We start from the raw sequence: 13,451 nt of genomic DNA, 5'->3' as shown, positions 1-13,451 counted from the left end.
AGAGAGAGAAAGAGGGAGAGAGAAAGAGGGAGAGAGAGAGAAAGAGGGAGAGAGAGAGAAAGAGGGAGAGAAAGAGGGAGAGAGAGAGAAAGAGGGAGAGAAAGAGGGAGAGAGAGAGAGAGAGAGAGAGAGAGAGAGAGAGAGAGAGAGAGAGAGAGAGAGAGAGAGAGAGAGAGAGAAAGAGGGAGAGAGAGACAGAGGGAGAGAGAGACAGAGGGAGAGAGAGAGACAGAGGGAGGCCCTTGGAGGAGTGTGGGCTCCAGTGAGCGAAGGGCCGACGGTGGATTCCCTCCTCCCGGCCGCCTTGTGTTTTCAGGACACTCGGCTTGTGCTGGTGGGAGAGCTTCTGGAACAATGTCACGGGGACGACCTATGTCACAGCGCCCTCTAAGAGCTGTCTTGGGGCAGGTTCATTTGTATGGGGAGGAGAAAGGCAAAATGTAGAAAGTTAAGCATGGAAAGATAAACACAAAGTGTATGAGAGAGAGTGAGAGAGAAGTGGGCCAAGGAGGAGGTTAGGGAAGAGGAGGTTAGGGAGGAGGAGGAGGTTAGGGAAGAGGAGGTTAGGGAGGAGGAGGAGGTTAGGGAAGAGGGGGAAGAGGAGGTTAGGGAGGAGGAGGAGGTTAGGGAGGAGGAGGAGGTTAGGGAGGAGGAGGAAGAGGAGGTTAGGGAGGAGGAGGAAGAGGAGGTTAGGGAGGAGGGGGAAGAGGAGGTTAGGGAGGAGGAGGAGGTTAGGGAGGAGGAGGAGGTTAGGGAGGAGGAGGAGTTTAGGGAGGAGGAGGTTAAGGAGGAGGAGGAAGAGGAGGTTAGGGAGGAGGAAGAGCAGGTTAGGGAGGAGGAGGAAGAGGTTAGGGAGAAGGAGGAAGAGGGCAGACTCATTTTTCATTAGATGAGTTCCACAGCAGTTGGAGTGCTACGCCCCCCATACATGACTCCTGTGTGAGTGAATGACGTGACCTGCAGTCTAAAGGTTAATCACTGCTCTAGACAGTGGTGGGAATACTGCTGTGTGTCCCAGACTCTGGCTGCTGTCTGTCTGTGTGGGTGGGGGGCAGTGGTCCCCAGGGATGCAGGGGTAAACAACCACAGCAGGGTGGGTTAGGGGAGACCACAGCAGGCCTTGGCTGCTTGGCCAGCTGCCTAATGGAGTCATGTTGAAAGGTCAGGACATCAGTCACGTCTGGATGTTCATCAACAGTCTTATCAAAAGGAACCGCCTGGGACGCTGGGTCTATCAGAGGTGGTGTGTGTGTGTGTGTGCTTCACAGTTTGCTTCTGGGTGTCCATGTGCAATAGGGAATGTTGAGCCAGGTCAGCCATTTTTAGATCTTTTACAGCCTAGTACATCCATGGATGCACCGTGATGTGATGTGGGAGGACGAGAGACAGAGACACAGTCCTGATCATTAAACCATCTGCCGCGATCTACGACCCCCCCTCCACCCCACCTGCATTAATCCACCATAGTACCCAAGCTAACCGCTTTCAAACAGTTCACTGTTACAACGACTTCAACATCCCACACGAACCGCAGTCTCCACATAAAAAAAGAATCAGTTTTAACGCTCACCCACACAAACCAAACACCACCTCCGTCATATCAGGCTGCCTGACACCCCTCTCCTCGGTTGCTCTGCTGGTCTCTGAGTTTGGTGTGTGCTGGACTGAGATGTCTGACTGCAGGGCAAGCCTCGAACATCTCTCGTTTTTTTTTTTTTTTTTTTTAACAGTCCATTTGATGAAACGCCGAAGCGCTCTGCTGAAGCGTTGTTCAAATGTTACACAGCACACAACTCCACCCACTCTCCAACTACACATCCGCAGCACACACACTTGCTCAGACAACACGCGCTCGCACGACACACACTCGCGCAACACACGAAAACAAGCATGTGGTGTGGGCTACTACACACTATATGCAGCACAAAACAAGGCAAGCAGTCAAGCAGATACTGCCTGACTAAGCCTTGTAGAGCGCATTTTGCCATGGCAATGAATGCGAACTTGACATCATCAGACTAACATTTCACATGATTATTAACAGAGATCTGGGTTTTATTTCCTTGCGCCCATTGAGTCAATTTGCAGGCTGAAAATAAAGTACAAAGTGAAGTTAAATATTTCATAATGGTGGCCTTAGGGTCATGACAGATTTTCCCTTTTTAATTGGATACCTCATGCAGGCGGACATCTGTGGCACAGTGTGACGCAGCAAAGGCCAATAGTCTTTCATCAGGGCCGGGTCCTGACATTCTAGACAAAGGACATATTTGTGTTCATTACGGTTTTCTAGATAGATTCGTAATAATTAGTCCAGCTACAGCACCCTTCTCCGTGGGAATCACGTGGTCTGAGATAGTCAAATCTGGCCCCTCGTTATGAAATCAAGCTTTCTGTCATGCTTACGCGGCAAAGAACGCGCTGTTGTGTGTGTCTGCGTGTGTGTGTTTGCGTGTGTGTGTCTGCGCGTGTGTTTGTGTGTAAACGGATATGCCGGTCGATGAGTAAGTGGTGGTGTTGTGGCGCGTGTGGATGGACAGCGAGAGGATGGAAAGCCGAGGATGACAATCTGCAGTCTTTCGGCAGATGTTCTCTTCACATCCTGACACATCTAGTAGGCTACTCCCTCAGACAGTGCAAACAGCCACCGACGGGGTTTTTGTGTGTGTGTGTGTGTGTGTGTGTGTCTGTGTGTGTATGTGTCTGTGTGTGTGTGAATGAGTGTTTGTGTGTGTGTGGAGGGGGGTTACTGAGGCTGTGAGACATTTCATAAGCTGTTGACAGCCATGGTATAAAATATGCAAATCCATCAACAGCACCAGGATAAGTGACAGTATAAATGACCTCTGTGTGACTTCATATTTCCTGCCAATTAACTGTAGAGAAACCAAAACGCAGAATTTATGTTCTAAAATGCTTGCTAAATAGATTGCATAGTTATGAGGACTACACAACATAGATTCTAAAACAGCGATCAGTTGTCAATTGTATAATAGGCTTTCAACATGGATTTCTGTATGACGCTAGCTCAAGCCTAGCCTGGCTGCCAGCCCAACTTCTCCCCGCCCAAAAGAAATTTGTTCGGGAAATTGGGTCTGGAGGGTCTCGTATTGGGGACCAACTACAGAAAACCAGAATCTGGGCGAAGCAATGAAATTGCCAGGGCGGGCTTTATACGATGATGGACAGATGATCAACAGTAACGTAATCACCCACGTCACAAAAGAGCGCTTAAGTTGAATTCGTTTTGAACAAACATGGCTACCGCTGGAGATCTGGGATGTTGTGATTCTGCCATGGAGTCTGTTTTAGAAGACATCGACAGCGCATTAATTTTGAAAGAGGAACAGAGAGACGCAATCAAGGCATTTGTCGATGGAAAATATGTTTTTGCCGTCCTTCCTACGGGATTCGGTAAAAGTTTAATTTATCAGCTGGCCCCGATGGAGTTGTAATCCTAAACGGAGAACTTGTTCGTATATGCATTGCCCTTTATTGTTTTGCTCAAAAAGGTAGACCGTGTGAACAAGTACTCTCCCTACCCTTAAATTAATTTTACAACACCGGCAAAAATCGTTTGTATTCATTCTTCAAGCATACTTCAAGTCTGCTTGTAGTTTAGTTCTGTTGACAACAACTATGCGGTGCTTAACATACGTCACATACTCTGTTGCTCTGATTGGTTGTAGATCTATCCAATGGAGCGAAGAGGCATTTGTTTTCCAGGCTCGTTTGAAACACGCCCTGTAGTCAAAGCCCAACGGAGAGTTCTCAGACTCATATTCTGACTAGAATTATGAGTATGACAACGTCAGGCTAGCTCAAACCAGTTCCAAAAAGCTTTTTTCCCTAGTCTACACTGCCATCTAGCGATGATAAAGATGAATTGCGCTTCTGTCAGTAAACACTGGACAGATATGACTTTGCATCGTCTTCAAATTATAAATGAACGTAGTCTACGGTTTAACCATTACAGACACGTTGGATGGTTAAAGGCGCACAGTGACAACGTAGACGAGTGTACTTAGGCTAAATGCTTTCTGATCAAGCTGTTGCACTCAATGTGTCAATTAGGTCTGCATTGTACATAAGGATATGCTCAAGATAATGCAAGTTTACCCGATCAAGAAGTCCGTTCGCTTCTTTATCTAAACAGAAACGAAGCTATTATCAGTTTATCAGCAGCAGAAAGGATGATGTGGGCGGGGCATTTTGCAATGACGCTGTGAAAGTTGTTACTGTAATTTCGGATATCAAAAATGAAAACATCGTTTGTGGCGTATATTGGAATTTAATTTCAGGTAGACAAATCTCTATTCGTTGTGTAACTGTCTACATCATATAATGTAGTTTTAGCGATCGCGAGGCTTTCAACACTGGAATCCATCGTGTTAGCTATTGCTAGTTACAGTAGACTACTGTTCTATCTACCTCCATCATCTAGCTAGCTAGCTAACTACTGTAATGTCATTGGTTTCCACTGGTAACTTGGTGGTCAAGAAAATGAATACATTATTGGCGTTCACATTCGCTAGTTAGCTACCTGGCCATTATTAAAATGTAACCGAGTTAGCTAGCACTAAGTCTATTGCCTCACTGCTATCTAACCACATTGCCAGCCGACTGACCGTACCCTTGCACAAATAGCCTACCGTTTCTATACAGTACGGGTGTGGTAGAATAGAAATTAGAACAACGTTAGGCTAGCTTTTATATCAAACTACAGTAGCGAACAGCTACTACAACTACAGTAACAGTACTGCAGCTGTAGAGCTACATGCATGTATACTACTACTAGCAAGCCAATATATCGTTAGCTAGTTGTGTAGTTTTATACGAGTCTCTGAGGTAGCTTCAGCTAGCTTGCTTGGTCCTACCGGGAGAAACGCGATTGTATTTGTAAATTTCTGTCATCTTCATTGTGTCGATAGAACTAAATGTGTTTTCGGACTTCTGTTCGAACAGTAATCTGAACTCAGTCGCAACGGCTTGACGATCATGGGAAATACCAACAGCGAGAGGGCTGGAATGGGCCAGGGAGATAAGGGTCACCGGCGGGATAGTCGGGTTAAGGACGGCGATAGACCCAAGATCTTGATGGACAGCCCCGAGGATGCCGATATCTTCCACGGGGAAGACATCAAGGTCAGACACAGTTGCTAATGATGACAGAAAACAGTGCTCACCCATGCAGTACGGGGTTCTGTCTTGTTTAATCAAGATAAATCTTAATTATAGTGTGTTTTTCTTCCTGAAACGTTTACCCTGCACGCTAAGGCGCCGTCGGAGAAAGAGGAGTTTCTTGCATGGCGTCAGGACTTGGAGGCGGACGACAAAGGGCCAACCCTGGACAGACCCATGGTCTTCCGCTGGACTGGAGATGGAAGGGAGGTGTTCTTGTCTGGGTCGTTCAACAACTGGGCCAACAAGATTCCTCTGATAAAGAGGTGAGGGAGATCCTATGTGGTTTGGGCTTTGGAGGGAGAAAAAAAGAGAGTTCGATATAACATAGTAATTGTTGTCTTGCGTGACCCAACAGTCAGAACAACTTTGTGGCGATCGTGGATCTTCCAGAAGGGGAACATCAGTATAAGTTTTATGTAGATGGACAGTGGACCCATGACCCTGCTGAAGTAAGGACCAGAACAAGGAACTGTTTGTGCCACTTTGGCTGTTATGGACATGAACAATTATTATTATTTAACTAATAATTGACTTACAGTTAACTGATGTACAGTTACTATTGTTTTAATGCGATGATCTCGTGTTTGTTTTCGCTACCCTCAGCCTGTTGTAACCAATCAACTGGGAACCGTCAACAACATCATTCAGGTGAAGACAACTGACTTTGAGGTGTTTGACGCCCTGATGGTTGACTCCCAGAAATGTTCCGACATGTCAGGTCAGCGCACTCTCTCATGTCCCTCAACATGACCTTTGACCTGTCACATTTATACTGACCACGTGGTTAAAGCTTTCAGAGGACTTCCTGCTTCTCTCTGTTTCCGTAGAAACGTATGGTTCTTATCCCACACAGTGGTTTGCATTAGAAAGCTGCATAGGGGGAGGAGAAAATTGCCATGGAGTTGTCAAATTAAAAAGCTAAACATTAACTTCAGACAGACTCATGTTGATTCTCTTTTCATACATTAACTTTAAAATGCTTTTTTCCTGCTGAGTCAGATCTGTCCAGTTCCCCTCCCGGAGCGTATCATCAAGAGGCTTACGTCCCCAAACAGGAAGAGAAGTTTAAATCTCCTCCCATTCTACCACCTCACCTGCTGCAGGTCATTCTCAACAAGGACACAGGGATATCTGTGAGTTCACAGCTGCTTTGCTGTCGCCTTTTCCGCCTAGCAAAACTCATGACTAGTCAGTTCTGTCCTAAGTTTGTACCGTAATGGACGAGGCTCGCTCCCGGATGAAGATGAATTCTAAATGATTTGACGTCCATGAGGAGATGTGTGTTTTTAATGTTGAGCACTTTGTCCTGCTGCTTTCAGTGTGACCCTGCTCTGCTCCCTGAACCCAACCACGTCATGCTCAGCCACCTGTACGCTCTCTCCATCAAGGTGAGACAAGCACTAAAGAGAACAGACCCTTTCACACCTGCTGAGAGAAGACCGCGGAATCTTTTCCAGTCGGCAACATGTAATGGAATAGGTTCCCAAAGTGGTGCTTTGCTAGAAATACAACTTGTTACTTATTCTCTCTCTCTCTCTCTCTCTCTCTCTCTCTCTCTCTCTCTCTCTCTCTCTCTCTCTCTCTCTCTCCCTCTCTCTCTCTCTATCTTTTTCCATCAGGATGGTGTGATGGTGCTGAGTGCGACTCACCGCTACAAGAAGAAGTATGTGACCACCCTCCTGTACAAACCCATATGAACCGTTGTGTGCCTTATCAGCTCCCTCCCTCCCTCCCTCCCTCCCTCCCTCCCTCCCTCCCTGCAAACCCAACACCCCACAGCACCTGCACATACATATACCTCGCTAGAGATTCACCTCACTCAATCACCTCAATATTCCTAAGCCTGCCTTTTCCTTCTGTAAAGGAACCGTGAAATATATATACAGTACCAAATGTGTCCAAACTTTCGACTGGTACTGTATATGTGTATATATATACACGGTATATAGTTCACTAGCCCCTGCTTCAGTTGTAGAATGAGAGGGTAGGAGATAGAAGACTGTGTAAGCTAACAGGCAGAACTCTGATGATGGTTTGGAAACAGAAAGGAAGTTTGATGAGAGAGAATCGCTGGGTAGAGACTGGAGAGAGGCTGTCAGTCTGCGTTACGCGACAAGAACTCTTTTATGTGCTTCAAACAGACGTTCTGTGATCTAAATAATAGATCAGCAACACTGTTGGATCCGCTAGGGGCTTTTTTTAGTAGGACCTTAGTGATGAAAAACTGTTTCATCAAGTTTTTCCGACTTCCTTCAGTGGCCTTTTCTTCTTGTGTCCGCTAACATTTGGGCAAAGGTGACATCTGTATACTTTTGTTGCACTTATTTAACTCTATTTTCTCAGCACTTTACACAATGTTGAATAGTATTTTCTTTTAATCATAGAAGAGTATTTATGTAGCTGTATATTTTTCTACATGACTTCTTCATGTGGTCCACCTTCATCTTCTCAGCACTTCACACAATGTTGAATAGTATTTTCTTTCAATCATAGAAGAGTATTTATGTAGCTGTATATTTTCTACATGATTTCCTCATGTGGTACGCTTGGTCTAAGGGACCAGTCTAGGAAGGTGTTACAGCTAATAGGAGGGTTCTTATAAGAACATTAGTGTTTCGTAACATAGTCCATATCTGAGTTGGAGGCCAGTACTTCAGAGAAGGAGGCGGACATATCAATGTGAACTTGATTTTTATGCTGTTGTGTCAATTATTTCCCTTTGTGTCACAGTTTTTATTCAAATGAAAATTAAATGTGTTGCACGATAAATGTTATTTCTAAAATAAAATGATTTAACTGAAACACACTTCCTCTTTCTGAGTTTCTGATACAGAAAATGATTTATTATTTATTAGACGTTAAGAAAGAAGAATTTCTAATAATTAAGAATGTCTAAGACATTTTACTTTACATTTAAATATTTACATACATATAGTCATTTAGCAGACGCTCTTATCCAGAGTGACTTACAGTAAGTACAGGCAAGGCACAAGGCAAGGCACAAGGCAAGGCCTGAACCCCCCCGAGGCAAGTAGGGTGAAGTGCCTTGCCCAAGGACACAACATCATTTGGCACAGCTGGGAATCGATCTGGGAACCTTCAGATCACTAGTCCGATTCCCTAACCGCTCAGCCATCTGACTCCAATGAATATCTTCAGTCATAGATGGTAACTAGAGAGTGACTGTTACAAGCTACATGTGAACTGTAGAGCAGACCATGAAAAGCCTTCTCTATCATGAAACATCTATAGCAGTGTGCTAGAGAATGGCCAGTAGACTGTGTAAGAAAGCTGTGTGTTTGATCTGAAAGAACAGAGCCCTCAAGGTTAGAAGACTTAGATTGTAAAATGTACAAAATCACCTGACCTGTGGAACAAATACTGGATGGAGCAGAACAGGTTGGAAGCTAACACCATCTTTAGTTTGATCTGGCAAAAGGGACACAATAATAATAAATTATATTTATTATATTGAAGGTTCCCAGATCAATTCCCAGCTGTGCCAAATGACGTTGTGTCCTTGGGCAAGGCACTTCACCCTACTTGCCTCAGGGGGAATGTCCCTGTACTTTATTATATTTATATTGCACTCTATATTTAAGCAATATCCGAGTGCTACAAAGCATATTGTAATACAAATTTTAAAATAATCAAAGTTTAATAATACAACAACAAAAAAAGATCAAGGTCAATAAATAATTAAAGGTAAAACCTATAAAACATTTAAACACAACCACTCATATAATTTGAAGACATTAATGTAATGATGTAATGAATAAAACGTCTTACGTAAAGGTCAGGATAATACTTCTAGTAAGAGAGCAACCACAAATATGTCAAAGATCAAAGTTTTATAAGTAGAGGTATAAATATTTACCCCCAAAAAACAGAAATGCTTCAAGCCATTGACATTTAGTAATTTCGCTCTGGATAAGAGCATCTGCTAAATGACTAAACGTAAATTTAGCAGACTAAGTACAGGAACATTCCCTGTACACTGAGACATGTTCCAGTGTGAAGACTCCGGAACACACAGCACCCAATCAAACAGGCCGTGGGTGGAAATGTAAACATGTGACAGAAGTACATTTAAAGTGTGGGATTTTTTCAAGGCTGTGCATATGTTGTTGGACACGTACGTTCCTTAATGTACACAGTATTGTACTGGACAGGTCTCAAGGCTAGAGGGCTGGTATATAACCACCCTGTCACAGAAGTGTTGAGTGGAACCTCATTTCAACATGAACTCCCCCCAAGCCTTTGTACTCGTGGCCTTCTGCCTCTCTGTTGGTAAGTTTGAAAAGTTTACTGTATTTAAAAAAACGATTTTAATGCGGGCACTTATTGCAAACAGCACCAGTAGGAAATAAATTAAAATCTCACCACAAACCTGGTGGTACCTGATGGTAGCTCTAAAAGCTTAACCTCAGATCTTTGAAGTGGCGCTGAAAGTTGGCTGCATCGTTTCTCATCACCATGCGTGTGTTGTGTGTTTGTGTGTGTTGTAGCCCAGGCTGGCATTGACTACAGGGCCCTGTGGCAGTTTAGAGACATGATCCTGTGCACTATTCCTGACAGCTGGCCCGTGATCGAGTACACTGACTACGGATGCTACTGTGGCAAGGGAGGTTCTGGAACCCCTGTGGATGATCTGGACAGGTCAGAGGTCATGGGCTACTGACCTAGATGCCATGTAGTTGTGTGTTCTACATAGACATAGTAATGATCCAAATAAATACATTTAAACCTTTTTAGGAGTAAGAGAGCGTAAGGAATATTCTTTTCATCTTGTGATGTAGGGCTGTAGGTTTTGTTTTCAAATGTTGGTGGGACAGCTTGTTATTTACAACTGAGGATGGTATCTCTAATCCTAACCATGAAATAGAATTTTCTTAGTAAAAAGTGTGTATGTATGTGTGTGGGGGGAGGGGGGGGGCACACATTGGTCATTTTCAAAACCTGTGAGACATGTATGGTGAGACCTACGCCCTAATGCGACGACTCTGTACCGTGTCCCAGGTGCTGTGAAGTGCATGACCGGTGTTACTCTGACGCCATGCAGCACAGCGACTGCTGGCCCATTTTTGACAACCCTTACACCGAGATTTACAGCTTCAAGTGTGACAAAGCCACCAGGAAGGTCACCTGTGAGAGTGAGTTGAACCCAAACAGAAGTGGACTTGACTCCGCCTCATCAGAGACAATCCACACTTACCTGCATCTCTGTGTTCTGCTTCTCATTGCTGGTTCTCTCTCTTTCTCTTCTCTTTCTCTCTTTCTCTCTTTCTCTCTTTCTCTCTCTCTCTCTCTCTCTCTCTCTCTCTCTCTCTCTCTCTCTCTCTCTCTCTCTCTCTCTCTCTCTCTCTCTTTCTCTCTTTCTCTCTCTCTTTGTGTTCCCAGGCAACAACGACGAGTGTGAGATGTTCATCTGCGACTGTGACAGGAAGGCTGCCGATTGTTTCGCCACGGCCGGCTACAACCCTGAGAACAATCACCTTCCCAGCGACCGCTGTCATTAAAAGCTTCTGTAGTTCATTTAGTCACTGGACAAGCCACCTGCTCTAAAAACTACTATTACCAAGAAGCTTAGTAGACCCTCAAGCCAGAAAATATGTTACCTTGCCTTTGATTTTGACATGGACATCTAAATCTACCTCTTACTGTTGTCCCACTCATTGTCAATCTCTGAAGATTTACTCCTCAGATATCCCTGGTGTCTACCAGCAATAAACTAAAAAAGACTCATTGCATCATGCTGGTTTACTGTCAGATTATTTAAGAGTATTGTAAACACTTGCCCAATTTCTAAAATTAAAGCAATTTACACAATCACCACAAGAGAGCGCTACTGCATTTTGGACTACTTAGTGGAAGGACGTCACAGACATCGTTTATGGATGCCATCTTTTGCTTAAATGATAAACACACTTCAATAATATATTCATAGGATGCAACAACAATTTATGACAAGAAAATCCTTCCTTGTTGCCTGAAAGGATTTGAAGTCCCATAGCAAGAAAATATCTGACAGCTTGCAGCATCCTGGCACTGAGATTGCACTAAAGAAGCCGGTTTAGACTGATCCTCCATTCCACAGCTGGTGGGCTGTACTCAGTGTCAGTCGTAGCACATTTGGTGCCCTAGGCAAGGGTTACCCCTGGAAACACCCCCCCCCCCCTCCACCCGTCGGCGAGGTTTATGTAATATGTAATATGTCGGTATACAGTACTGTGCAAAAGTCTTCAGCATGCACAATATCTTACATGATTCTGTATTTGTGTAAAACTGCCTTTGTGACTTAAGCCCAGTGTTGTATACAGAGACATACAAAGATGTTTTCAATAAAGACAAAGTGTCTCCCTCAGGGCGGTCCATGGTAGCCCCCCGGGCCCCACAGGTATGAATGCTCTCTGATAAAAGGGCAGGCCCCCCTCCTCTCCCCCTCTCCCCCCTCTCTCCCCCTCTCCCCCCTCTCTCCCCCTCTCTCCCCCCTCTCCCCCCTCTCTCCCCCTCTCTCCCCCCCCTCTCTCCCCCTCTCTCCCCTCTCCCCCTCTCTCCCCCTCTCTCCCCCCTCTCTCTCCCCTCTCTCCCTCTCTCTCCCCCCTCTCTCCCCACTCTCTCCCCCTCTCTCCCCCTCTCCCCCTCTCTCCCCTCTCTCCCTCTCTCCCCCCTCTCATCCCCCTCTCTCTCCCCCACTCTCCCCCTCTCTCCCCCCTCTCAACCCCCACTCCCCCCTCTCTCCCCTCTCTCCCTCTCTCCCCCTCTCTCCCCCCTCTCTCCCCTCTCACCCCACCTCACTCTCACACCACACCCCTCTCTCCCCCTCTCTCCCCCTCTCTCCCCCCTCTCTCCACCCCCCCTCTCTCCCCCTCTCACCCTCTCACCCCCTCACTCCCACTCTCCCCCTCACTCCCTCTCTCTCCCCTCTCTCCCCTCTCTCACCCCTCTCTCCCCCTCTCTCTCCCTCTCTCTCCCCCTCTCTCTCCCCTCTCTCCCCCTCTCTCCCTCTCTCCTCACCCCTCTCCCCCCCTCTCCCCCCCTCTCTCCCCTCTCTCCCCCTCTCTCCCTCTCTCTCCCCCTCTCCCTCCTCACTCCTCCCCCTCTCTCCCCCTCTCTCCCTCTCTCTCTCCCCCTCTCTCCCCCTCTCTCTCCCCCTCTCCCCCCCTCTCTCCCTCTCTCTCTCCCCACTCTCCCCCTCTCTCCCCCTCTCTCCCCCTCTCTCCCTCTCCCCCTCTCTCTCTCCCTCTCACTCCCCCCTCTCTCCCCCCTCTCTCCCCCCTCTCTCCCCCTCTCTCTCCCCCTCTCTCCCCCTCTCTCCCCCTCTCTCCCCCTCTCTCCCCTCTCTCCCCCTCTCCCCTCCTCTCCCCCTCCTCTCCCCCTCTCTCCCCTCCTCTCTCCCCCTCTCCCCCTCTCTCCCCCTCTCTCCCCTCTCTCCCCTCTCTCCCCCTCTCACCCTCACTCCCCCCTCTCTCCCCCTCTCTCCCTCTCTCTCCCCCTCTCTCCCCTCTCTCCTCCTCTCTCCCTCTCTCCCTCTCTCCCCTCTCTTCCCCTCTCTCCCCCCTCTCCCTCTCCCCCCCTCTCTCCCCCTCCTCCCTCTCCCCTCTCTCTCCCCTCTCTCTCCCCCTCTCTCCCCTCTCTCCCCCTCTCTCCCCTCTCTCTCCCCCTCTCTCTCCCCCTCTCTCCCCCTCTCTCCCTCCTCTCCCCTCTCTCCCCCTCTCTCCCCCTCTCTCCTCCTCTCCCCCTCTCTCCCCCTCCCCCTCTCCTCCTCCCCCTCTCTCCCCCTCTCTCCCCCTCTCTCCCCTCTCTCTCCCCTCTCTCCCCCTCTCTCCCCTCTCTCCCCCTCTCTCCCTCTCCCCCTCTCTCCCCCTCTCTCTCCCCTCTCTCCCCTCTCTCCCTCTCCTCCCCCTCTCTCTCCCCTCTCCCCCCTCTCTCTCCCCCCTCTCTCCCCCTCTCTCCCCCCTCTCTCTCTCCCTCCCCCTCTCTCCCCTCTCTCTCCCCCTCTCTCCCCTCCTCTCTCTCCCTCTCTCTCCCCTCTCTCCCCCTCTCCCCCTCTCTCCCCTCTCCCCCTCTCTCTCCCCTCTCTCCCCCTCTCTCCCCCCTCTCTCCCCCCTCCTCCTCTCCCTCTCTCCCCCTCTCTCCCCCTCTCTCCTCCCTCTCTCTCTCCCTCCCCCCTCTCTCCCCCTCTCTCTCCCCCCTCTCTCCCTCCCTCTCTCTCCCTCTCCTCTCCCCCTCTCTCCCCCTCTCTCCCCTCTCTCCCCCTCTCTCCC

The 13,451-nt window shown here is 47.7% G+C and overlaps 2 protein-coding genes across 3 annotated transcripts; both read left to right on the top strand.

Annotated features, from left to right (window-relative positions):
* Window positions 1–3,990: 3,990 nt before the first annotated feature.
* Window positions 3,991–7,981, top strand: prkab1a (protein kinase, AMP-activated, beta 1 non-catalytic subunit, a). Its single transcript, XM_047017896.1, has 8 exons — window positions 3,991–4,301; window positions 4,966–5,145; window positions 5,278–5,447; window positions 5,540–5,633; window positions 5,788–5,902; window positions 6,184–6,317; window positions 6,504–6,572; window positions 6,804–7,981. The coding sequence occupies exons 2-8, from the start codon at window positions 4,999–5,001 to the stop codon at window positions 6,879–6,881; spliced, it is 807 nt and encodes a 268-aa protein (XP_046873852.1). The 5' UTR covers window positions 3,991–4,301; window positions 4,966–4,998; the 3' UTR covers window positions 6,882–7,981.
* Window positions 7,982–9,318: 1,337 nt separating this feature from the next.
* On the top strand, window positions 9,319–10,937 carry LOC124466214 (phospholipase A2-like). Of its 2 annotated transcripts, none has more exons than XM_047017962.1 (4): window positions 9,319–9,474; window positions 9,763–9,843; window positions 10,204–10,337; window positions 10,585–10,937. In XM_047017962.1, the coding sequence occupies exons 1-4, from the start codon at window positions 9,332–9,334 to the stop codon at window positions 10,701–10,703; spliced, it is 477 nt and encodes a 158-aa protein (XP_046873918.1). In that variant the 5' UTR covers window positions 9,319–9,331; the 3' UTR covers window positions 10,704–10,937. The 2 variants fall into 2 exon arrangements, with proteins under 2 accessions (XP_046873918.1, XP_046873919.1); XM_047017963.1 differs by having other exon boundaries at window positions 9,371–9,474; window positions 9,693–9,843.
* Window positions 10,938–13,451: the final 2,514 nt, after the last annotated feature.

Source organism: Hypomesus transpacificus, unplaced genomic scaffold (genome assembly GCF_021917145.1).
Source record: "Hypomesus transpacificus isolate Combined female unplaced genomic scaffold, fHypTra1 scaffold_84, whole genome shotgun sequence".
Lineage (NCBI taxonomy): Eukaryota > Metazoa > Chordata > Actinopteri > Osmeriformes > Osmeridae > Hypomesus > Hypomesus transpacificus.
The sequence above is the reverse complement of the archived record's forward strand: the minus strand, read 5'-3'. Positions and strand labels throughout refer to the sequence as shown.